At 41.5% G+C, this 25,860-nt stretch overlaps 2 protein-coding genes across 8 annotated transcripts in view; one reads left to right on the forward strand and one right to left on the reverse strand.

The window, feature by feature from the left end:
- Positions 1–71: 71 nt before the first annotated feature.
- On the forward strand, positions 72–16,827 carry CLTA (clathrin light chain A). Of its 5 annotated transcripts, none has more exons than XR_010607820.1 (6): positions 72–331; positions 6,557–6,594; positions 8,456–8,573; positions 9,590–9,701; positions 14,433–14,645; positions 15,846–16,827. XR_010607820.1 is itself a non-coding variant. In XM_065656159.1 (6 exons), the coding sequence occupies exons 1-6, from the start codon at positions 127–129 to the stop codon at positions 13,675–13,677; spliced, it is 681 nt and encodes a 226-aa protein (XP_065512231.1). In that variant the 5' UTR covers positions 72–126; the 3' UTR covers positions 13,678–13,904. The 5 variants fall into 5 exon arrangements, 4 of the variants coding, with proteins under 4 accessions (XP_065512231.1, XP_065512232.1, XP_065512233.1 ...); XM_065656159.1 differs by lacking the exons at positions 14,433–14,645; positions 15,846–16,827 and adding exons at positions 12,434–12,469; positions 13,506–13,904; XM_065656160.1 differs by lacking the exons at positions 14,433–14,645; positions 15,846–16,827 and adding an exon at positions 13,506–13,904.
- Positions 16,828–21,136: 4,309 nt separating this feature from the next.
- Positions 21,137–25,860, reverse strand: part of GNE (glucosamine (UDP-N-acetyl)-2-epimerase/N-acetylmannosamine kinase) — a 39,855-nt gene continuing 35,131 nt past the window's right edge. For all 3 annotated transcript variants that reach the window (XM_065656451.1, XM_065656452.1, XM_065656453.1), the window contains 3 exons: positions 24,915–25,097; positions 24,130–24,246; positions 21,137–23,423 (listed from right to left, as the gene is read on the reverse strand). In XM_065656451.1, the coding sequence (XP_065512523.1) occupies positions 23,188–23,423; positions 24,130–24,246; positions 24,915–25,097 (536 nt within the window). In that variant the 3' untranslated portion in view covers positions 21,137–23,187. The remainder of the gene's footprint in view (positions 23,424–24,129; positions 24,247–24,914; positions 25,098–25,860) is intronic.

The following is a 25,860-nucleotide window of genomic DNA, read 5'->3' on the forward strand; positions in this document are numbered from 1 at the left end:
TGGGCGGTACTCGGCTCTCATTGGCATAGGCCGGGAGCCCTCCTCTTGTCGCTAATTTCCGGCCTAGGCGCAGGTGCGGAAGCGGCAAGCGCTCGCGGCTGAGTGAGTGCGCTGTGTCTCGCCTCAATGGCTGACCAGGAGGTCTTCCTTACTCAGCAGCAGCCACTGTCTGGCGGCGATAACGGGATGCTGGACGGCGCCGAGGAGGATCCTGCCGCCGCTTTTCTGGCGCAGCAGGAGAACGAGATTGCGGGTATCGAGAACGACGTGGGCATCCTGGAGGGCAGCGAAGTGCTTGCGGCGATGCAGGATCCGGATGGCCTCGGCCTGGGTACGCGCGGAGGGAGGGCAGGGCAGGCCCCACTCTGCCGCCTCTCCCCGTGGCGGGGGGGGTACCGCGGAGGGAGGCGCGGTGCCCAGCGGGCGGGGCGGGAAGGAGAGGGATCCCGGTCTGGCGGCGCTTCGCAGCTTCCCATTTCTCTCGGAGGGCCTGTTACCGGGACGAGGCGGTGCCGGTGGGTCTCTCGCCTCAGCTTTCTGCCCGAGCACATGCCACCGGTGAGCGGGGCCAGGCTGTCCGGAAATGGTCCCAGGATTAGATCTGGGCCATGGTGTGCTGTCTTGGTCGTCCTGGGTGTGCTCTGTCTAAGTTCACACCATGCCCTCTCAGATGGGGTGGCGTTCATAGTTTATGGTGCCTAAAGACTCTTGGGTGCCCAGGCTTGCTGAAGTATAGTCGGTAGAGAACACTGCTGAGGAGCTCTGATCTCCTCTAATCCGTCAGCCTGCCTGAGATGAAGATCCACTGAAAGAAGGATAAGTCTATATGTTGTGTTCTGCCACTTGTGTTTCTGTCTTCAGAAGCAGTGATCTTAGTCTTAAAGTATGCTAGCAGTTGAGCTAATGTTTAATTTTACTAAGCCTTTAGCCTTTCTTCCTTGGTAACCTTTGTACTGAATGTGAGAAAACTGACACTGGAGAACACTGTGTTCAGAGGAGAGTGGCTACATATGTTGGAAACTAGGGGTTGGTGTGTTTTCTGTTAGTCTAATGGTAGCTAAAGCAGCCCTGAATGAAAACTTCTGCTTACGAAAGGTTTAGGTTTTTTATCTGAAGTTTAAGTGGAAAGCAGTCGTGAATGTAGGATGATGCTGTGCTTAACTGATGTTTCAACGCTCTTGGAAGACTTTCCTTGTACTTGGGTACATAGGAGCATATTTGCTCTCATGTGACATTCTTTTCACACTTCGGAAAGATGCCACTCTTCTTCAGACTAAGTTGAATAACTTTGCTCCCCAGTTCATTGGAGCCTCTTTGGAATTTAGTCTTCATTTTACAACTTGGTTTCTGAAATTACTGGCATGTCTTTTGTATGAGGATGCAGGTTCACAGTATCTCTTTGAATAGAGCCCATCTGAGTAATGGAGACCTCCTGCTTCCAGTGCTTACTTAGTGGTAGAGCAGCCCTTAGAGTCAGCTCATTTGTGAAGTTTAAGACATATGGGCTACATCTTGTTGAAAGGGTGTTTACAGGGGAGTGACTTGCTCAATGACTAGAACATGAAGATAATAATTATCAGAACACTATCCTGTTTTGATATCAGGCATAACTTGACTTCCGTGTTCCGTGTATACTGCAGAAACAGACACAGTGGACGCTTCCCCTCTTACTTTTAGAAGCTTCAGACAAGCATTATTCCTTATATTGTCTTTACATTCTAAACAGACTCTGAAACACTAAATTAGCTGTTTGAGGACTAATTTCTTTGGAGAAAGTTCTGACATCAGCTGTTCTGACAGGGTGCTAGAAGGAACTAGATCCTACCTTCTCTACATGTGTGCAATGTGGCTATTGCAGAGTGATTCATTCTCAAAAAGTGAACTTGTTAAATACTTCTAGATTGGCCTGATAGGTAAAAGTAGTTCTTAAGCTGATTTTCAAGAGTTTTTTTCTCAAGTCATGTAAATTCACTTGTCACGGAATGTAAAACTGTTATTGGAGAACTTTCTTTAGAAAGAGGGTCATAAAATAATGAATATGATAATGTGATTTAAGGATTTGGGAAGTCTAGGTGTGATTTGTATGTGATCTTGCTTTCTTGTGTGCACTGGTGTTGCATCTATGCTCTGGCCTGTTGAATAGGCTTAGGAGATTGTTTGTGGACTCTTGGTCGTCCAGTTGTTTAACAGAATGTCCATTTGTTGACTGTCAGAGCCTGTACTCACTCCCTCCTTGTTAAATAGAGTGAAGTACAGCTGTGCAAAATGTACTGGTTCAGGCCTGGTGACAAATGAACTAATGACTTCTGTTGCCATTTGTGTTTGAGATTTTTTTTAATCATCTGATCAGTATCCTAACAAATATCAGAAAACTCTAGTCTCTAGTACATATGAGTTTGTTAAACTGTTTTGTTATTAAGTTAAATAGGTGAATGCAGATTTCTTTTTGAAATAATAAAAATTCTTAAATAAATCCTTAAGCATTGTGATCAGAGATTTGTGGATTTACTTTTTTTAACAGTGACCTTTTTGAACTCCTTATTTACAGGTCTGTTGGACAAATTTTCTTTATAAATATTGGGCCAAAAGTCACCACTCAGGCAGCTCTCAGCTGAAGTTTGAAGATAACTTCAAATGTTGTGAGAAGCAATCACCAACTTCTTGAAATACACTTGTAAGAAACATCGTGTTTCATATAACAGTTTTTAAATTGCAGCCTCTAAAAAAAAATTAGACAAGTACATGGACAGTAGTGAGCTCCATGAACTGTTAATATCAATACAGAAACTATTATTAGTGTATATTTCTGTTAATCGTAGTAATGGTAGATACTGGGGGAATATGGGGTGAGTGGCAGAATGTTGTCAAGCTCATCTGTCTTACTCAGTATCACTTCATGTTGCCATGGTCAGGGTTGGAATACCGGCCTGAGCCAGTAGGCTACTTATTATTTAAATAGCTATCCTGTTCAAGCTTCCTGTGCGTGTGAAAGCTAATCTTATTTCCCTTGAAAGATGAAGTGTAATCACTGCTTCAGCAAAAAGGGAGTGCTGTAGAAAAACTGTTCCTCATTTTCTTGCATAACTTGCATAACTATCTAAACAAACTTCAGAGAAGATTCTTCTTTCTCATCCTCTTATGGAGGACATGATCTGTGCTCAGAAGAAAAAGGATGGTAAACTAGGCCTTGAGTGGTGAAGTTATTTAACCTTATGCCAGAATATATTAAACTTGGTTATGTTCTTCTGTATCTTTTAACTATAGCTACTAGTTCACTCAAAGTAACAATGAAGAAGTAGAGTACTTATTGTTTAAAAGAGATGCTGAAAGTAGCTCATAAGAATACTTTTATGTATGGACATATTGAGGTTCATTTTTTCTGTCTGAGGTTATTGTCCAAAGCATAACGGGATAGGAAGACTGCAGGAGGAACTAATGTGTGTATTAGGAACTCATAGATGGTTGGACTTGTATTATAAGACCTATCTCAGCAAAGCTCTGCCTCTGTTCTGATAGCCATTGTCTTCTGCATCGAGAGATTTCAGACAGGCTCGTAAACAAGACTAAGCAAACCTTTTATGCCAGGTATTACTGAGTCCAGTGTTAACGCAAGTAGTTGCCTTCAGTTGCCTTCATTGTTGACTTGTAGGACTGAAGTGACAAAACTGTTACGGTATTTATCTTCAAGCTACCCAGCCCTGTTGTTTCTGTCCTGTGAATGCAAGGTAACTGATATGGCTTATTCTCTCCAAACTCTTTCAGACTCTCAAAAGTATCTGGGTTGCTGTATGGAAACTCATTATTACACTACTGTTAGCATGTGTTACAGAACTGTAGATGTTTGGACATGTTTTTTGCAACAGTGTCCATAGAAATAAAGCTTTATCTTAAGTTCAGAAGCAAATGTCAAGGACTATGGATCATTACTAACTAGAATAGTTCTAAATGTGCAGTGTTAACTTCAGGAGCTTCAAGATGCAAGACTGTGATAGAATTGGGTGGACTCTGAAGCAAGTAGAGAGCTCTCATTGTTCATGGCTGATGGAAAAATGATAATAGCTGTTGACAGTATTTGGGCTTTTTCTGTGGAAAGTCAGGTATGAAATAACATGTTTCCATGGACAAATACATCTGATACACAAGTAGCATTGATTACTGATATGAAGGCGGCAAGCAGTGAATTTTTCTCGACTTCATACTGAGCTATACAAATACAGAGAGAGAAATGAATGTTTGAGTATTGGTCTTGTTCCACTTAGCATACTTATATTGGCATATGACAGCATGCTGGTACAGTGCCATTTCTTCTTCTGTTTGTAGTATGCTCAGTCAGCAAGCTGACTCTGCATCTTAATCACAAGTTCTAGGGAGCTCAAAACAGGTGAGAAGTTTGTTTTAATATTTTTAGTGTTTCTGACCTGGGTGCCCTCTGGAAACACATAGTTCTGTGCCTGTTAGTGACTGTTTCTATGCAGAAGGAAAGCAGCCCTAAGACACATGTCTGTGTTATCTCTGCTGCAACCCTCAGCAATGATGTTTTTCCTTTTACCTCAGCAGACTACCAGCCTGAGTTCTGAAGACCTTAATGAATGTTTGTTGATGTAACAAGAAAACTTAATTGTATAATCACAGTTCTTAGAAGAATCTTTAAGACTTATTAGCCCTCTCACCTAGCTGGTGAGTCAGTGCTTCCAATGGAATCTCTCATGAACTGTCTTCCTTCTGGAGAAGACAACTACATATATTTAAAGGCTAACCTCTCTTGGGTGTTGTAGCAATAAATGTGTCTCCAGTTTGATTGTCTGAATGTGTGAATTGCTCTCTGCCCTTCCAAAGTAGGCAGAGTGGGCAGCTGACTTATTCAAGATGTTGATGTCAATATGAGTTATAGACCCTGACTTAGCTTTAATTGCATCCATATCAAAATGAGGTGAACAGCTGCAGCATGTGTCTGCAGTGCAGATGGGCTTAAATTGTATGAGAATGAAATGTAAGCATGTTTTCTTTGTGGGTTTTAGTCGTCTTAACTATTTAGTAGCACTGTAACTGTAGCTGTAACTGGTGAAGTCAGTGTATGTGCAGTGATGCTTACAAATCTGCTTTGAGGGTTGATGTTAAGTGATGGACAGGGTAGCTACTGTGAAGTGGACAGATGCTGTTAGCTTTACATGCCTCTCAAACCAGTTTTTTTTGGCTCTTGTAACTTGCAGAGGAGTAGCAATCGGGCAGAGTAACTACCATCTTTCAGATACTTTCTAGTTATAAAATACTGGGTTCTCACAACTGAAAAGCTAGTTGTTGTCAACTTGAGTCTTACCCTACTGAAGCTAGTAACTGTGTTCTTGGAGACTAGTATCTTCCAGCTTAACTACTGTGTTTGAACTGATGACTCTATAGTCTTCTACCTAATACAATTAATGATTGCTATTCAGGGCTCAGGGATAAGGACTTAATAATACTTGCCTAGTTTCCTGATAGGGGAGTATGAAGAGCTTCCTATGTGCCATTAACACTAGAGGAATAGAGGACACAGCAGCGTAATGCTCTTAGTTTTAGCTTTATTAGCTATCTCATTTAAGAAGGTAGTGCGAAAGAACTTTCTGCTTACTACTGGATGACTTTGGTACAGCCCCTTCTTCCATTGAAGAGTGTAGTAACATGGTGGAAAGACTTCTGTGTGATAAGTTTATCCACAGTAGCATTAAGGGTGAGACAAAGGTAGTAAAATAATTTGTTAGATCATGCAGGCAGATGTTACGTAGCATTGTTCCAGAGAGATGCCTTGCTGAGATTAAGCAGTCATTGAAAATATTCGTGTGTGTTATGTAGTCTGGAGATGTAAATAGTTTCACAAACTGAAACATTTGTGTCACAACTGACATAGGTTCCCTATGGCTGTGTTTTAATAAGATGAATTTTTTGGGTTCTGAAGCAAAGATTTCTAGCTGATTCTGTTCCTGAGGCTGTACTACCAGTGTCGCCTCACAGGGAATAATGCCGCAGCTGAAGTAAGAAGGTATCAAACATGTATTCACAGAAGGTGGCAGAAAGGTGGCTTTGCTAGGAATGTTAGCAGTGTCTTTTGAGCTGATTAGGAATAAGGAGGTAACCAAACTAGGGTAAGAATTACTAAGTGTTGGCTGCAGGATTGTTGAACTTCCAAATAGAGACTAAAACAGTGGTGCACTTCTTAACTTCCAAACAGTTGTCCAGTAGTCAGCTTCTAAGACAGGGAGGAGTAATGGGAGTAACTTTACAACATTGTCTGTGGCAGCTTCTCAGCAGTATCAGCTCTTCTGTTTATGTAGTTTGAAGCATGATGAAGAAATGGTCTTGTGTTACTGGTTCTGCAGAGTAATGGCACACTTGGTTGCTTGTGCCTATACAGAAAAGTGCAAAGATAAGGAAGTGACCCTGCAGAGTACTAAGTAACACTTATTTGCATAGCTCCCACCTTAGATACCCTAGTAAGGCTTTCCATACAAGTTACTGTTATCAGTAAATCTGGCTTTTTTGTCTTTTTTCAAACGGCTAAACCACAGTCACTTCTTTACAGGTGCTGTTGATGGAGAGGTTAATGGAAATGTCCATCAGGTAAGACAGAAGTATTCTGTACTTAGAATGTGCTGTTCTACTCTGAGAACTTACCTTAATTTAGGTTAATACTTCCCACTTCTTGTCTCCGATGTACTTTTATCTCATCTCTGAAGAGGAACTTCTAGTCTGATAGGTCATCTCATAATGCTGTTAATGTTCTTATTATATGCCCCTCCTCTGAACTTAGAGGCAACTTAAAGCAGCAATTCATTTTGAATTATGGCTTAATAGGACATAACCGCTGTAAGTAGACTGACAGGCTTAATGTTGTATGACTTAATGTTGACTTGACATTGGCTAACAAGCTGAAAGCAAACTCTGACTGCCTCGTTTAAAGCAGATTTTTCTGAATTGCTTATTCTTTAAGAATAATTCATGCATCCTGGTTGTCTTACCAAGATTTCTTGTGCAAGGAGCTGACTGAAAACATCATATACTTTTTAGTGACAAAGTTGCATGAAATTAAGTGGCTGGCTAAATAGCTCAGTCATAGTATGAAAGCATGTTAGTCAGCTATGGTAACAACAAAAGGAGGAGATACTTGCTTTATTAGTGTCAGGGAGGAATGAGGCATGCTAATGCAGTCTCTGGTGTAACTGAATTTCACACAGGTTTGGCTAAGGCATTGTCATTGCTTGATATCAGAGTTGGCTAGATAGCTCTGATTAAATTAATACTTGGGAAGGGGGCAGCATATGAGCTACTTCTCCACAGAGTTTTGAGTGAACACTGAGCTTTGTGGAGACAAAACCAGCTTTCACTGCTGCCAACGGTTTGTATATCCTCACCATTGCTGTGAAATTGATGGGAAAACTGTATCTTCCTGGCCCTTTGTGCTTCCTTATACAGCAGAAAGTAAGTGAAATATCTTGATTTTGTGTTTGCAGTTCTAAGTGACCAGCTGCTTTGGTTGATAGAGCTTCCTCTTCATGAGGAAGAAAAACTTAATTGGTTATATGTAACTTCTGATTTAGAAACCTGTAACTAGTTTGGCTCTGCAACTGGCCACTTTATTTTGTTTTGGATTGAATGTGAAGCCTGGTGCTGTTGTACCAGCCTAGCTCCTTCTCTTTGCTTTATTCCTTCATTGAGGGACAAAATGCAGCCAGATCTTTCATTAGCTGCAGTCCATCTGGTACTATCAGGAGAGGTATCTCTTAAGTCTGTTTACAGTAGTGTGAACCAATTAAAGTTGTTGACCTTGGAGTATATTCTGTGCCAAACAGCACAATGTTCATTAGCTCTGCAAATCTGGTGTATTAATGATAGCCCTATTCATTGCAAGTTTTTGAGCTATTGTTTGGTAAAAAGTATGCTGGCATCACTGTGGTGATGCTTAAATGTTGAAATGCCTCGTTCTAAGCTGCATACAGCAATCCAAATCCTGTAATATCTTTAAAGGATATTTGCTTTCAATATCAATTAAGTTCGCAAATGTCTCTGAAGTAGACAGATAGATTGTAGGTAATGTTTTAAACTCCTATGCAGAAAATCGTAATAAAACTAAAAATTACTTTCACAGCAAATATTTAAGGTGAAATGAACTAGAGGATCTCTAGGCCTACAACTGCATAGTGAAATGCTAGGCATTGTCTTCTTTCTTCAGGTGTAACCTCTGGCACAGTTTGACTTTCCAGTCAACTTGAATTCGTGTTTGTTTCGTGATTGCTAGAGGCAGTTCTGTATTAATTTGCTTCAATCCTGCTGTAATTTGTGGCAAGAACTTTTTCATGTTAATGGTGGCAATGTGGTATAACATCAGATAAATGTGTTATGTGCTCAGTTCAAGTAGAGTCTAATTTTGTGTAGCTTGCAGGGAATTATCTGAAATATTACATTATTTTTCCTTCACTTTAAGGAGAGTAATGGTCCAAAAGACTCCTATGCTGCCATATCCCAAGTAGATCGACTGCAGTCAGAACCAGAGAGTATTCGTAAGTGGAGGGAGGAGCAAAAGGAGCGCCTGGAGCAACTTGGTAAGGAGAGTGTTTGCATTAGTGTTCTTGCTTGTGAGTAACTCGGTGGCAGCTTCTTAAGCAGCAGAATTCTCAACCATGGCTTCCGGCTCTTGAAAATCTAACATGCTGCTTGAGTTTAAGCAGCAAGTCTGGATGAGGCTTTCAGTAAGCAGACTTGGTACTGGTATAGGAGTAAGAAAACAAATGCCTCTCTGAACCTTAGAGTATTCATGTGGCTTGCCCTTTACTTACAAATAAGCTAACAAGAAAATGAGCAGCTTTATCAGCAGAAAAGAGTGAATAAATACTGCAGCTGTCAGCACTTTTTTCAAAGGATAAAGATTGCTCATTTTGTAATTGCTGAGGCCATCTGTTGTCACATGAATGTTAATCTAATAGCTAAGTTAAGTAACAGACTAGTAACTAAGCTAAATACACTTATCAAATGCAGTGATACTTCCCTGTGGACAGCTTCTAAGAGCCTACAAACTGGTATGCTTTCTACTTATTCTAGAGAGGAGGCTTTCCTGGAAATTGTTAGGCTAGAACCTTCTGTACAATGTGATTCTGGATAGAGCTGAGCCTGGTGCCTACTTCTGGGCTAGTTATAGCAGATGAGCTTGTTCAGGACTGTAGGCTGGGTGTAAAAGCATGCTTAGTGCCAGGGTCCCTCACTTTGTCTGAGCACAGAGGGTTTACTGAGCTTTGTTCTAGCACTAACATAGCAAGGTGGTCAGTTCTGGTTTTGAACAATTTGCAGGCCAACAGACTTACTGAATCTGAATTAGTCTGCAAATGCCTATCCTAAACTGAAGTGGACTGTTGCAGCTATGCAGTGCAGGCATTCTGTTTAGCTAATCCTCTGAATGTTGATGGTATTTAGAGTTCTTGTGGCGTAAATCAGGAAAGCTCATAAACATCTGAGTAGATCAAGCAACTGTCTGCACTAGAGTGCACCCTGAGCCATCAGATGAAATGTTAGCAAGATCCAGCTGAAACAAACATGACTGACAGATAAATTCTTAAATCTTCAGATGCTAACTCACGAAAGCAGGAAGCAGAATGGAAAGAAAAAGCAATAAAGGAGTTGGAGGAATGGTATGCAAGGCAAGATGAAAAGCTCCAGAAAACAAAAGCCAGCAACAGGTAAGGTTTCTCCAGCCATTTGAAGAGTTATGGTACTGGATATGAAAGTAATAGGAGAGAAACATTAGAATACTTCTAGTGTGTCCTAAGGCACTAGTCCTTCAGCTCATTAAAGTAACCTCTCCTACTGAGAAATGGGTCTCCAGTGGTAGACTATCTTTTAAAGTTTTCTTAGACTCTAGATTAAATGCCCAAGAATAGCAAGAGAAGGCATTAAGGTAGTCAACCAAAATTACTGAAGATTCCTTAAAACACAAAGTTCGAACATGGCCAGAAAAGTTTTAATCTACCCATAGTTTGCATGCTTCTAGCTGCACAAGTCTTTGGGGACTGTAATTACCTGCCTTGAAACTAGCCATCTAATTTGCTGTCTTTAGAACACATGGAAGTGGCCTTCTAGTTTTTGTTCCAAGTTATTTTATTAGATATCTTAAAACCTTTGGCTGCTACTTTTGAAGTAGTTTGAGAAATAACCTGACCCAGTTCTGCTAGTGAAGATCTAAATGCTGGCTGTTCTATGTTGGGTTTGAATTGTCTAATTTATGGCAGAAACTAATGACTTGGCTGCTAGTTTAGTAAGGTCTTATACTATCTTAGAGTTTCCCTGTGGAATTTTGACTTCAAGCTATGTGATGGTAAATGCTATAGTACTGACTTAATACCACTTAGATCTCTACTTCTGGCCTCGAGTTGCCAGCGTCATTCTGTCCAGGTAATTATCAGGGTTGCTTTATACTTTGGGAATCCACAGACTCCAATATGACCTGTTCGTTGGTGGGTTCGTGATTTTTTTTTTTTTTTTTCTTTTTTTTTTCTTTGGAACACCATTTCTATTATCAAAATGGCCAGCAGGTTTGTCTTGAGTAAGTAGAGTCCTAGGTAGGCTCTTTCTATTTTTAAAGGAAGAAAGGAGGCCTACACTTTCTACAGAATTGCAGATTTGACACTTCCATTCACTGAGGCACAGTCCTTTGGTTGGGCCAAGAAAGGGAAACAGTATTGGCACTCTTTCCAGCTGGTGGCCAGAGCTCATTGATAGCTTTATTGTGGCCACTGTTTGATATACATTCTGGAGCCGGGTCCATTTAACAAGTGTTGCACAGAAGGGGTGTTTGGCATTCTCATCAGCCTGGTGAGATCTCTCTCCTAATGGCAGTTTCTGTCCACTGGAAGTAGCCTAGTGCGAACACTGGGCCCTGAGTTCTAAAACTAGCTGGTCCCAACTTGTAGGGTGTAGCAGAGCTTTTGTGTTGCCCCTCTGAGTCAGTGGCTTAATTGATACATTCCGTATGGTAGGTACTTTTCTGTCACAGTAAGTCTAGATAATACAAGGTTAATGTGCTTGTTGAACTCCTTTCAGATGTGTTCCCTACTTCTCATCTTTATCTCTTTTCTCCTGCCTGCTTGCTTGCCTGTTGGACTACTTGCTACCTAGGGTGGCAGACGAAGCTTTCTACAAACAACCCTTCGCTGACGTGATTGGTTATGTGTATGTTGCTTAACTACTAATTCTGTTTGCTAGTCAACTAGGTAATAAAGATGATCAGAAGTAGTGCTGGATGTCTGCAGGTGACTTCTGAATATCTCAGGACAGTATAAACTAGTATAAGTAAATAGCCTTTACATTTTGGACTGACTCTGATCTCAAAATTCGTGGTTTTCCTATAAGGATCCCATACACTGCATGACATCCAGCATTTTCAGATGAAGTCAGGTAGTATGCATACCACTGGAATTTTGGTAGTGACTTCAGCGGTCTCTAGATGTAGGGGTTTACAGTTGTTTCCAGGCCGGTGAACACTGCTTAGCAAGATACTTTACTGACTATCTGGGTTAATGTCTGCAGTCTCACAGGGGTGATCTATTTAGTCCTAGTCACTTCCACAGAGAAGCACCATGTTTAGCTCTGCATTCTCTGTAATAGGCACTGAGCTCCTGCTCTGTGTTCATTTGCCTATATAATCAGAAAAATATTCAAGCAATGCTTGCATATAAAGCTCTGCAAGCCAAAGAAGATAGAAAAGCATCACCTGCCATAAATCAGGGTAGAAGAGATACGTGCATATAGAAATAGGATGCCATTAGAGAACAGATGAAAAATACAAGAAGGTGGTATTGGAAAGTTATCATTAGCCACTGAGAGAACATTTAAGAGCAGCTCTGTATAGACATTTTGCCAGCCTAATGGATCAATGAGAATACAGCCATGACTTTCAAGGACTAATGACTATGCTAGTTTTCATGGTCTGGAAGGTTTACAATGTTCGTTGGCTTGTTCATGTATTTTCATTTCTTCCCTTAATTTGTAGACTTGAATTGAAAGATGGCCATGTCACAGATTCTAGGGTGACACCTTTAGAAGGTGTATTGGTGAGCCAAAGTGTGGCTTTGAGTGCATTAAAATTGAAGGCCCAGTGTGAAATTAATTACCTAACTGTAGGTGGATGTAAACCAAGACTTGTGAAATGATGGATTTACAGGTGGTGTTTGACTTTTCTGAAGTCTTCTGGAGTTGATTTTAACAGATTTTTCTAATAACATCCTTATCTTCATATATCCAATGCAAATGTGCAGTATAAGTACTGCAGACTAAAATTAGCAGCCTGTTTCCTGAGTGTTGGCTAAGCTACTAGTGCATGTTCAACTAGTTGATCATCTGCATTAAACTCATTCTCATTTTCTATATATGACTTAAACTTTCTCTCCTTGTTTCTTTTCTCTTCACCTTTAAGCACAAACATAAATCATCCTTGCTACAGCCTAGAACAGTTAAGTAAAAAAACCCTTCACTGCTCCTTAAAAGTGTCATGTCACATAAAATATCAGTGTTGTAGTGACCCTTGTCTTCAGTGGTGTCTGTAACCTTATCATCCCTGTGAACAGTGCTGAACCCTCATGGGAGAGTCATCTTTGCTGCTTTTTCTGTACTGCTTGTTGGACTAAATGGATTTGGTCTGATCTCTGGATGCTCACTGCTTCTGTACTTGGGCAGCTACCAGGGCTCCACAGTTCATGTAAACTAGATGCTGGAGTGTTAGCCCCACATTGAAGCAATGCGGTTGGCAGCATAGCAATGCCAAAATGATACAGCTGAGAAGACACTGGCACTAACTTGTACATAATGTACAAAAGCCTCCTTAGGGTGAGAGCAGGGGAAATGTGTTTATTCTGTGAGCTGACCTCAGACAAGTCATCTTCTCAGCCAAGATGTACTTCAGTCTATAGCACCCACAAGCATGGGATTCATGACTTAAATTCCTTTTGATTCATGCTGCTTAACTACACGCGTCTTAACTGAGATGTCACTTCCCAGCATTGGGAATCATCAGTTGATAGTTTTATGATGGCCTGTAGGCCTTGGGGCTGATTTAAATCCTCAAATGGAATCTGTTCTAAGATGTGTTTGCAGGGAGTTGTAAATTTCCAGTTGCCGAGTGTCCAATATAAGCTATCAAGTGGCAGAGGCTTAACTAGTTAAGACTTTGGCATTTCTCCATAAATAAAATGCCTACACAGGACTACTTCTTGGCAACTTGTGTGGTGACTCAATAACTATTGTTAAAACCAAACACCTGTATTCCAACATTTTACACAGTAATCCTCTGCACTGCTTGTGCATAGCATACTGCTTGCAACCTATTTTCATCTCCAGGGTTGGGGCAGTGGGAGCTTAAGTAACCATAATGTCCACAAGCAGCTGTAAGGTCACATTTCTATGAAACATGCTGAAACTGCATCCTGTTAAGAAGAAAGGAGTGCCTTATATGTTGGGCATTAATGCAAGGTCCATTGCATTGCTTTTAGGGCAGCTGAAGAAGCCTTTGTGAATGATGCAGAAGACATTTTTCCGGGCACTGAGTGGGAACGTGTGGCTCAGCTCTGTGACTTTAATCCCAAGTCTAGTAAGCAGGCAAAAGATGTGTCCCGCATGCGTTCAGTCCTCATCTCACTCAAGCAGGCTCCACTTGTTCGCTGAAGGAAAGCACAATGGAAACATTACAAATGCAATATCTTAACCTTACTCAGAGAAACTATGTTTGCAGTAACTGGATTGTTTGAATTTTTTGGGACCAAACCTCATGATGTATCTAGAGCTGATCATTGTTTGATTGCATGTACTTCCTTATGCTTCCTTTGCATGTCTGAAATGGGAGAACCTCTGAAACTGTAGTCTCTGTGCTATTGTGTACTGAGATGTCACTTCCAACATTATTGATATTAAAGATCTGTTAAACAGAAATGTGTTGATTTTGGATGAATTAAGGTTTCCTGCTCCCTTTCGACATGGGGTGTTTGAACTGACTGTCTCTTAATTGCTAGTGGTGACTGACCACCCGGCAATGCACCTGGTCTCTGGGAGGCTGTCCTGTTTGTCTCTACAAGCTTTCTTAAAGCTTGTCAGAGCCTTAGTTTGAAAACTGCTTCCCTATCCAATTTATCACACTGAAGCTCTAGGAAATGGGAGCAGCAGGCTTGTTAAGGAGCTTATCTTCCTTCTAGGGGAACTGAGGATACTGCCTTCTTCAGGTAAGCAGTTCTGTGTAGTATTCTGCTGTCATTCCAGCTGCAGATCTCAGGCTAGAAATACAGTACAAAGCACCGAGTAGTTAAAGCCTTTGATATTCTGCTGCATATTCTGTTCTGCCATGTATTCAGTGCTGGCTTCATCTGTTGTGCAGAAGCTGTTTGGGTGGGTTTGAACTGTGTCCTTGTCCTTACTGACTCCTGCAGACACTTTCTCCCACCAGCATGGTGGACTGGAGATATGGCGAGCAAGAGAAAGGAGGACTTGCTCTTACTGCTGATCACCTACTGGCTTGGAGCTCTGTCTGCCAAGGTGGTTGAATTTGAAAGAAACTGATCCAGAATATCTCTGCTCAGCTGCTTCCTTGGCTCTCCAGTTTCACACAGCATTCACAGAGGCTGTATTCTAGCCTTTCTCTGGTAAGACTTACCTTAGCTGTCTATCTTGTAAGAATAGTCTGTTCAGACTCATGCATTGTTTCACTATTTTTATCAAAGATACAGTAGCTTAACTAGTGTGTAACAGAATTGCTTTAATACCTTTTGTGTACAAGCTGGAAGGTTGCTCCAGGTAGTTTGAAGAGGGCTGCAGATGCAGATTAAAATTTACTAAGTTTCAGGGAGTTGCTGCATGGCAACTTTTTAGTAGCAGCTGTGTCCCTTTGGTTGATAAGATACTGAATAAATGGTTGCCAGCTGGGCTTCAATAGTTAAGCTGTACCATACTGTTGTCTATAGTGACTGCAGCCATTTTCATGTTTGCAAGTGTATTCACAAGCTACTGATGAGTGGTGATGGAAAGACTACAGATCTGGAAGCTTAATTCCATGGAAGATTAAAACAGGAAAATATTTTCTGAACTGCATGGGATACCACAGCTGAGTTTAATAGGACTGAAACACAGAGCAAGTCCCTAGAATACTGTTACTCAGTGCTAGCCTTGACCAATTACACATTCACCTTGATTGAAAACCTCGTTATATTCACCCCAAAGCTCTATGCATAAAGGCTTCTAAAAGCAATTGATAATTTAATAAAGGCAAACTCCACTGCATTACATATATAATGTTAAAATGTTAATTCGAATTTACTGGAATTTGAAAGATGAGCAAATGAAAGGGGTTCCTGCACACTGAGTTATGGAACTGATTAATCACCACATTGTCCCATCTCACAGGGCATTTTATCTGTGCTAGCACATGGTTTTGAGCTGCCATCTAAGAAAATGGGCAAAGACTCAAATTCAAGGCCAAAGCAATGTTACAGAAGTTAAAGCTGTGTTTTATAAGCTGAATTTGCAGGGACTAACAATATGTCTGCAGGTTTGTGTTTGGTTTTTTTTTTTTATGTACACCATCTAGCTGGAACACTTAACAAGCACCTCAGTGGGTTTGGTTGTCTCCTCTAGCTCTTGTGCTAAGATTTTTGTAGATTTTTCTCTTCTGCCTTAAAGTTACTAGGTTGGTGCAAAAGTAATTGCAGTTTTTGCATTGTTGAAATTTGCTGTTTGATGTTGGAATACATTCTTAAATGTGGTTACGTTATGCATAATTTTAATGTGCTTTTCTTGCTTTGTTTTCTTGCTACTGACTTATTACTTGCTGTTTATATTTATTTTAGACTATGAAAATGATGTTAGACAAAAAGCAAATTCGAACGATTTTCTTATTGGAGTTCAAAATGGGTTGTAAAGCAGTGGAGACAACTTGCGACATCAAGAACACATTTGGCCCAGGAACTGGTAACGAGCATACAGTGCAGTGGTGGTTCAAGAAGTTTTGCAAAGGAGATGAGAGCTTTGAAGATGAGTGTAGTGGCCGGCCAGTGGAAGTTGACAATAGCCAGTTGAGAGCAATCATTGAAGCTGATCCTCCTACAACTACACAAGAAGTTGCCAAAGAACTCAACGTTGACCATTCTACGGTCATTTGGCATTTGAAGCAAATTGGAAAGGTGAAAAAGCTCAATCAGTGAGTACCGCGTGAGCTGACTGAAAGTCAAAGAAATTGTTGTTTTGAAGTGTTGTCGTCTTCTACGCAACAACGATGAACCGTTTCTTGTTCGGATTGTGATGCGTGACAAAAAGTGGATTTTATACAACAACTGGTGATGACCAGCTCAGTGGCTGGACTGAGAAGAACCTCCAAAGCACTTCCCAAAGCCAAACTTGCACTAAAATAAGGTCATGGTCACTGCTGGGGGTCTGCTGCTGGTCTGATCCACTATAGCTTTCTGAATCCCACCGAATCCATTCTATCTGAGAAGGATGCTCAGGAAACTGATGAGATGCACCGAAAACTGCAACGCCTGCAGCCAGCATTGGTCAACAGAAAGGGCCCGATTCTTTTTTCCACAACACCCCCTGACTGCACATCACACAACTAACGCTTCAAAAGTTGAATGAATTTGGCAATGAAGTTTTGCGTCATCTGCTATATCACCTGATTTCTTGCCAACCGGCTACCACTTCTTGAAGCATCTTGACAACTTTTTGCATGGGAAAACACTTCCACAACCAGCAGGATGCAGAAAATGCTTTCTGAGAGTTCAAGTCCCAAAGCACGGATGTTTACACTACAGGAATAAACAAACTTATTTCTTGTCGGCAAAAGGTGTTGATTGTAATGGTACCTATTTTGATTAATAAAGTTGTATTTGAGTCTAGTTATAATGATTTAAAATTCACAGTCCAAAACCACAATTGCTTTTGTACCAACCTAATATGTTCAAGTATGCTAGCTCACTGTATCAGTGCTTACACAAAATCACACAAAGACTGGGGTTGGAAGGGACCTCTGAAGATCATGTGGTCCATCTCCCCTATTCTAGCAGGGCTACCTGGAGCTGTGTGCCCAGGACCATGTCCAGAGGGCCTCTGAAGATCTCCAAGGAAGAAGATTTCACCAGTGCTCTGGGTAACCTGTGCCAGTGCTTAGTCACCTTCACAGTGAAAAAGTGTTTCCTGATCTTCAGGACCAATCCCTTGTGTTTGAGTCTGTGCCCATTGCCTCTTGTCCTGTCACTGGGCACAACTGAAAAATTCTGGCTCTGCCCTCTTTGCACCCACTGTCCAGATACTTGTCTGCAATTATGAGATCCTCCCTAAGCTGTCTCTTTTCCAGACCAAACAGTCTTAATAGTGCTGTATCCATATTTATAACAGGATTGTGAAACTGAAATTAAAAAGGAACCTTTGGAAAAAAATTGGAATATTTCTTCAAAATTTTACCTTAAATACAGTCTTCACATGCTTTGTTTACTTAAGGACAAATTTGGCACTTTATTTGCATTTAAAATTTCTGTGTAATTGCTTCATGCAAAAGAGGCTGGACTGCAGGTACAGTTACAGCAATGTTACAGAATTACTGGAGGGAGTCCAGGGGTGGGCTACAAAGATGATTTGGGCTCTAGAGCACCTTTCTGATGAGGAGAGACTGAGAGAACTGGCTCTGTTCAGCCTGGAGAAAAGAAGGCTGAGAAGGGATCTGATCAATGCCTACATCTCAAGGGTGGATGTCAAGAGGATGGAACCAGACTTCTTTCAGTGGTGCCCAATGATAAGATGAGGGGCAATAGGCACAGACTGAAGCACAGGAGGTTCCATCTGATTATGAGGAGAAACTTGCTTACTTTGAGGGTGCCAGAGCACTGGAACAGGCTGTCCAGAGAGGTTGTGGAGTCTCCTCCTCTGGAGGCATTCAGAACCTGCCTGGACACATTCCCTGTGCGATCTGCTGTGCTGAACCTGCTTTAGCAGGTGGGTTGGACTAGATCTCCAGAGGTCCCTTCCAACCCCAACCATTCTGTGATTTCTTTTTAGAGTAATGGAGAAAAATGTGTGCTTTTAAGCATGCAAAGCTTTCTTCAGCTAGCAGTAACAGCCTTACAGTAATTTGTAATTTGTTAAAGATACAACTGATATCTCTCTGAGGTCAGGAGGGTTGTGAACCCAAAAGCTCCGCTCAGTTATGAAGGCAGCAGAAAGACCTGGCTGTATTACCTGTCTTCTCAATCTTGGAAAAGCAGTCATCTTTGATTTTATAGCAAACTGCAATTTACAAGTAGTGGGTGGCATGAGCACCACAGCAAAGTATACAGTTTGTTCTTGTTTTACGTGAACTTGCCAAATGAACCAACCCAGAAGTGCTACAACTGCATATGCAAATTTAAGCAAGGCTTAAGAAAAATTTGGCTTTCTGGGTCCTCTTCAGAACCTCATGAGCATTTGTAGTTGTTACTAAAACACATTATGTGCTCACGGTGCAAGGCATTTACTTTCAGATTATGCATACACTGTGGTACTGGAGTAAAAGAGCTATACTAAATACATGGCTTTAGCACCTACACTTCAGCTGACAAAGCACTAGTTCTAATGTGCCTTTGAATGGTTTTCCAAACATAGTTACCTGGAATGGTCTAAGGGGTGCACAGTCCAGATGTTTTATCCTTACTAATGCCTGTGAACTCTCCACAGCATTTGATAGTGACACAGTGACCAGATTTCGCTGAGGCAGACTGAATTAGACTATAAACTCTATCTGTACCTTGCTGTCAGTGATGCGGTTTTCATACACATAAATGGAGGAAGGACAGTGCTTCCAGACCACGAGAAGGCTAAAGCATTTGTTAATTCTGGGTGTCTGGATGGCAGATCCAATACTCTAAATACTAAATAACTAAACTTGCTCCTCAGGAAGTGAAAAAAAATTCCAAACCTTGATACTGTACTGATTAGCTATGTGGCTTGCAAAGCATCAGTAATGACCTATAAAAAGACAGCTAGCAAAACTCTACTGGCCTCTTCATGGTCCCAAGTACTGGCTGGTTGGGTTTCTATCCTTAGGCAGAGCTGTCATGGACAGTCTTTTTCCAATAGATGCAAGGATGGGAATCAATGCCACATAGGCATTGGTAGAGGTCTCACGTTGATTACATGAATTATAAGCTACAGAACTAAGAACTCCAGTTTTAAGTCACTTTCCAACCTTTTGGCACTCTACTGTGTAAGTACTGTTGGTGCTTACTCATGCAATGCTGATTATAAACATGCATGTCCATGAAGAGTCTCCTGCCCAGGCTCTTGAGTGTCACATGCAATTTTGCTTAAAGGGTGGACAGTGGCATTCTTGCTAAGCCTTCAGCAGATAGTATACCGCATGCCTTTACTAGGAACACTGCAAAATGAAACCTTGTCTTACAACAGATAGTACTACCAGATGCTGCCAGTGCAGATAATGAGAAGACACTATTTATTTAGGCTCCGAAATGCTGGTAATAGCTGGGGAGAATTCAGCTGTTGTCTTGTGCTTTTACTCCTTCTCTCCTAGTAATTGATATAAAGGCTGGTGTACCCTCACTAGAGCAAATGACTTTAATTGTATGGGCTGCTCTAAAGGACATAGAGCCAGCCTCAAGTAACCAGATAGCACAGTACTGCAGATATCCTATGAACATCTGATGTTCACTTCCCCTGGGATTGGATAGAATAGCTAGTTGTCCATAAAACCTCTGGTCCACAACTAAGTGCCTGAAGAACAAGGGAGGTTTCTGAATAGGGGAAGAAGGAGAAACAGTCTCACTTCTGTGCCTGGCAAAATTATGGAGAAGAGTATTCTGGGAGTTATTGAAAAACACCTGAGTGACAACGCAGTCACTGGTCCCAGCCAGCACGGGTCCATGAGGGGAAAGTCCTGCTTGACCAACTTGATTTATTTCTGTGACAAGGTTACCCACTTAGTTGACCAAGGGAAGCCGGTCAATGTGTTTTCAGTAGAGCCTTTGAAACTATCACAGTATCCTCCTGGACAAGATGTCCAGCATACAGCTGGATAAATGCACAATGCAGTGGGTGAGCAATTAGCTGATGGGCCAGGCTCAAAGGGTTCCAGTAAATGGTGTGAGCTGGTGACCAGTCACTAGCGGGGCTCCACAGGGATCCATCTTAGAGGCAGTACTTTAATGTCTTCATAAATTACTTGAACGCAGGACTTGAGGGAATACTAAGCAGGTTCACCAATGACACAAAATTGGGAGGAGCTGTTGACACTCTTGAGGGCAGAGAGGCCCTGCAGAGGGATCTGGACAAATTGGAGAACTGGGCAATCACCAACCACATGAAGTTCAACAAGAGCAAGTCCCAGATTTTGCACCTGGGACACGGCAACCCTGGCTGTACATACACACTGGGGAACGAGATGCTGGAGAGCAGCTCCATGGAGAGGGATCTGGGGGTTCTGGTCAATGGCAAGTTGAACACGAGCCAACAGGGTGCCCTGGCAGCCAAGAAGGCCACCCGTGTCCTGGGGTGCATCAAGCACAGCATTGCCAGCTGGGCAGGGAGGTGGTTGTCCTGCTTTGCTCTGCACTGGTGCGGCCTCACCTGGAGCACTGTGTGCAGTTCTGGGCACCACAGGATAAAAAGGATATAAAGCTACTGGGGAGAGTCCAGAAGAGGGCTACAAAGTTGGTGAAAGGTTTAGAAGGGAAGCTGTATGAGGAGCAGATAAAGTCACTTGGTTCGTTCAGCCTGGAGGAGACTGAGGAGACTCATCGAAGTCTACAGCTTCCTCACAAGGGGAGGAGGTGGGGCAGGCGCTGATCTCTGTGGCAACCAATGATAGGACCCAAGGGAATGGCAGGAAGGATTTGCCAGGGGAGATTTAGGTTGGACATTAGGGAAACGTTCTTCCCCCAGAGGGTGGTGGAGCACTGGAACAGGCTCCCCCGGGAGGTGTCACGGCCTCAAGCCTGACAGTGTTCAAGAAGAGACTGGACAATGCCCTCAGACACATGGTGTGAGGTATGGCGTTGTTGTATGCGGGGACAGTAGTTGGACTCGATGATCCTTGTGGATCCCTTCCAGCTCAGGACATTCTATGATTCTATAAGACAAAGTCACTGTTATGCTATTAAATATGATTTTTTTATTCTTTCTGATTTTATACACCCACAAATTTTTCAGGGGAAACAGTAAGGATGTCTGTACCACTTGCACATAGGCAGCAGGTTCTTGTCTGGTTGACAGGAAAACATTTTCAAAAGCATTTGAAGAACCATTCTCTTGACAGGAGTAGTTAAAAGTGTTTGGAGTAAAACTTCAAATGTATTTTACACTTTCATGTTTTCTCTGTGCCTGCACTCTCCCTTCAGGTGCTAGGGAAAAACATATCAGGACTGTGAAATATAAAAAATGTAGAGCTTCAGGAGGTCTGGAAAGCAAAGCCTGGTCCCATTTTTTTCAGGTGTTTCTTGTGATGCAAGAGGATGGAAAGATCAAATGATGGGGCTCTTCTGTTAGAACCTCAATATGGTTACTCCTGGCCTGAGCTACTGCAGCTGTAGAGCAAAGCCAATTTCTCCTTGACCTGCTCATGGAGCTATTGCTCTGGTATTGAAGTTAGTGGGAATCACCAAGTAAACCAAGGCACACAGGAAAGGAACTAAGAACCCCTGCGTCCACTAGAGCATGGAGATTTCCCTTAGCCCTCCTTTTGTTGCTCATGTATTTGTAGAAACATTTTTTATTGCCTTTTACAGCAGTAGCCATGCTCAGCTCTAGTTGGGCTTTGGCCCTTCTAATTTTCTCCCTGCATAACTTCACAACATCCCTGTAGTCTTTGAGGCCCCTTTTATTTCCCTGTACTAGTACTTTACTGGGCTTCTGAGCATACATTAGAGTGGCTTTAATGGCTGAGTTAGATGTCGAAATAGGACATTAAATACAGAAGAGAGGATAGTGTTGTGCCTGTTCCTCCACAGGTATCTTCTTTCTGGGATAGCTGATTAGTTAGAAGGGTCTGTTTTTCAGTTTCTCCTTGTGTCAAGTAGTTATTACTACAGTATCTTAAAAGTGTGCTAAAAAGCAGCTGTATAAAGACAGAGCTATATATCAAGGACTAGTGAAAGAAACATAAACCATTGTTTACCCAGGGAAGCATTCATTGGTATTTGGCATACTTTGCTCTCAGGCTTCTGAATGTCTTAAAGGTGAGGATGAGGCTCAGACTTGACTTCCAATCCTGCCAGCTGATGCTGAATGCAGGACAAGAACAGTCTACCTGCAGCCACCAAAACTGCTCAGAAGATGCACTGTGTCACTCTGCAGTGCATGAGTTTGCATGAAAAGTAGAGTCTTTATGATCAGATGTGCCACATAGCTGAAATTAAGCTAACGGGCTACCAAAGAATAAACAATCCCCTTTCTGCTAATTTGGCTGATGAAGTAGTAGACTAAGTCCCTTGAGAAAACCCCAAACAATAAAATTCAAGTAAATGACTGTTGGCCACAGCCAGAAGATGCTCTCTGCTGCACTTGTCAGTTTGTTCAGACTGCTCTGCAGGATGTAAGCACACTAAACCATGGTCTTTTTCTTTAATATGCAAAACTTCTAAAAAGGGACTCTGCCCTCTAAAGATGATGTAATAAATAACTGCCTCCACCACAATTTCTAGATGCAGCCTTTTTGATTGTAGAGGCAACTTCCCGCAGTCCCACCCACTGAAATTACTACTTGCTATTGGCCATTACCTCATATTTACTTTGTGAGTGGAAGCTGGGAAACTGAAAAGCTGGTCACATTGTAGACTTCTCATTTCACATAAGTGGGAAATGAGATTTGGATCCCCAAGTTCTAGCTATAATTTGACACACCATACACATATTCCTCACCATGCATCAAGATATGCTCATAAATAATTCAGCTACACTTAAAGCAACATATGGACTTACCAACAGAGGTTATTAAAAACAAAAGAATTGCACATTAGTTCCTACGAAGTCAGATGAAATTTAGGCAAAATACAAAATGGTAATACCTCAATTAGAAAAGACTGAAGTAGTCACTAACTATTCAGAACACTACTCTGATTCAGTAGCTGCCCTAATCAAAGACAAATTTTGGACAAAGTATCCCTCCACCCACTAGGAATTTGAATAGTTCATTTCTAGAATTCTTCCAGGTACCTAGTATATTCTACGTGTAGTGTAATCCAGTACCAGGCTAGCAGCTCCAAGAAGAGCAGGATCTGCTAGATTTGAGACTACCACATCCACAGTTTTAACAGAGGATAGAGCCTGTCGATTTATGACTTCTTTGACAGCATTAATGTAGTGGCTAGCTAGAACTCCAGAAAGGATCACAAGAGAGGGGTTCACGGTGTGCAGAATGTTCACAACTCCAAGGCCTAATGCTGTTCCGGCTGAAAAGATAAAGTAAAAAGAAATTAAGCAGAATACTTGAAGCAGTCCAGGCATCAGTAGTTGAAATAGGTCTGTTAGCAGCAAATAACACTGTCAGGAAAAGTGTTTTATTCCACAGGGCAGACAGTTTTGAGTTTATCTTATCAGACAATATGAGTTTGCCAGTAATTTTATTTCAAAAATAAAAGAAAACAAAAAGGCAGTTTTATTGCACATTAATGCATTATCCAATGATGTGGATGGGAAAGACAAAGCAATACATTACCACACTTGTAAGCTAAGAGAAAACATGAATGCCTTACTCTACCATCTTAGTGCTATCAGCTATGTATGAGGAAGAAGACTGTGTTTAAAACTAGTAAAACTGTACAATAGTCCACGTAAAGTAATGCGTAAATTATCTTTGCTTGCTCAGACTAGCCGTTCACTTGCATACAATGATGTCCCCAAATTTTCCAATATGAAAATGTTGAGGCCTGACTTTTTTTAAGCTGATCTTTGCAGAAGCTTTTGGTCTCCTAATTTATTGGAACAGAGACTTTTAATACACACTTCTGCTCACATTTCCTCCAACATTTATTACCATTAGTAATTTTTATATAGAGAGGTCCTCAAAGTGTAGAGTTGTGTTCACAGAGTTACAGTGCATTACCATTTCTGTATCCCCCAAAATATTATATTCCACCCTTTGGGCTATGTTCTCACCTGTTCTGAGAATGCTGTCTGCTTTTGTGTTCCCAAGTTTAGCTGCTTGAATGAGATGTGCAGCACTAACAACCTCCTCCTTCTTCATTGACATTCCTTCTACTAAAAGCAGATCCTCTGTTTGAAAAGGAGAGAAAGCCAAGAGGAAAGCATGGTGATGTGGCAAGTCAAGAAATGGAGGGTGACAGGCAGTTAAGATCTTTACATCTCTTTTACTTGCATACCAAAGCCTTAATCCTGAGCAATCTGTCCCACCTGGAGTTTACCCAAAGCAGTCATATCCATATTATTCAGGGAACTACTTGTAGAAGCAGGGAATCAAACTCAAACAGTTATAGTATGGTAATCACTATTCTTGTCAGCCCCAAAAGTTAATAAAATAAACCACAAATGTTCTCAAGCTTAGATAAGACAGAGAAGCTATTGCTGAAAGACAATCACTGTGAAGCCAAACCTCACAGAATGCCTGTCAAATCACCTTACAGCATGCTTAAAAAGCAGAGACTAAATTCTAATACATGCTTCTGGTAATTTTGAGACCAGTGGTTCTACATGTGGCTTCCTTGGGTATTGCCATCACTGAAAAAGAACTGTATTGTCCTACGCAGGTTGTGGCAGCTCCTGGGTTGGCCATACACAGGAATCCTATCTAGTTGCCTGTATACCTGTTCTTGTCTCCTCCTAAAAAAAGCTGGCAGGTCTGTTTTTCTTAAAATCATCTTTACCAATTTCTTCCTATACTGCAAATGAGTAATCATGTTTTCAAAAATAAAGTACATAAATACCATCATGCAGTCTTTTTGCTTCTCTCTGTAATGCTATTCCAGAGGCATATGCTTCTATACATCCTTGGCTACCACACAAGCACTCTGGTCCATCTAAAGATACAACAATATGCCCAAGCTCAGCAGCACAGAAAGAACTGCCATGGATCAATTCGTGTTGATGAACGATTCCACCTCCAATTCCTGCAAAGATATGAAAACTTCTACGATTAAAAAAATTAAAATAATACTCCCGCCCCCCATTTTTAAAAGCCCCAGTTCTGCAGGACACTGGCATTTGCTTATTCTAATACAAGATAAAATACGTGCATCACTGGTCTTCTGTACTGGAACCCAAATATTACTGATTATTGAAGAACTGAGTTGACACCTATTCATGTTTGTATCAAAATGGTATATAATGCTTCTCCTTTCTTAAAAAGCCTATTGATGGTACTGAACTACTGTGACACATCTTTTAAGCTTGAGAGTCATGCTCTTTATGCACATAATCAACCTTTCAAGTGGCCTTAAAATTTTGCATTTCAGAGATGTTTTAATGAACCATAGAATACCAGGTTGGAAGGGACCACAAGGATCATCTGTTCCGTTTCTTGGCAAAAGCATGTTCTAGACAAGATGACCCAGCACCCTGTCCAGCTGAAACGTAAAAGTGTCCAATCTGCGGGAATCCAATTCCAATGGCTGATTGTTGTCATGGTGAAAAAATCTCCCTCTTGTGTCCAATCGGAATCTCCCCAAAAGTAACTTGTACCCATTGTCTCTTGTCTTTTCCATGTGACCCTTTGTAAAAAGAGTCTCCATCTTTTTTGTAGCCACCCTTTAAATACTGGAACATGGTGATGAGGTCTCTCCTTAGCCTTCTTTTCTCAAAGATGAACAAACCCAGTTCTCTCAGCCTGTCTTCATATGTCAGCCTCTCAGGCCTTTGATCATGTGTGTGGCC

Source organism: Caloenas nicobarica, chromosome Z, assembly GCF_036013445.1.
Source record: "Caloenas nicobarica isolate bCalNic1 chromosome Z, bCalNic1.hap1, whole genome shotgun sequence".
In the NCBI taxonomy this organism is placed as follows: Eukaryota; Metazoa; Chordata; class Aves; order Columbiformes; family Columbidae; genus Caloenas; species Caloenas nicobarica.

Excerpts from the sequence above, each read along its gene's own strand:
- CLTA (XM_065656159.1), top strand. The coding sequence starts at position 127 with ATGGCTGACCAGGAGGTCTTCCTTACTCAGCAGCAGCCACTGTCTGGC. Across the intron at positions 9,702-12,433 it reads AAAACAAAAGCCAGCAACAG|CACAAACATAAATCATCCTT; the intron begins GTAAGGTTTCTC and ends TTCACCTTTAAG. Across the intron at positions 12,470-13,505 it reads CCTTGCTACAGCCTAGAACA|GGCAGCTGAAGAAGCCTTTG; the intron begins GTTAAGTAAAAA and ends CATTGCTTTTAG.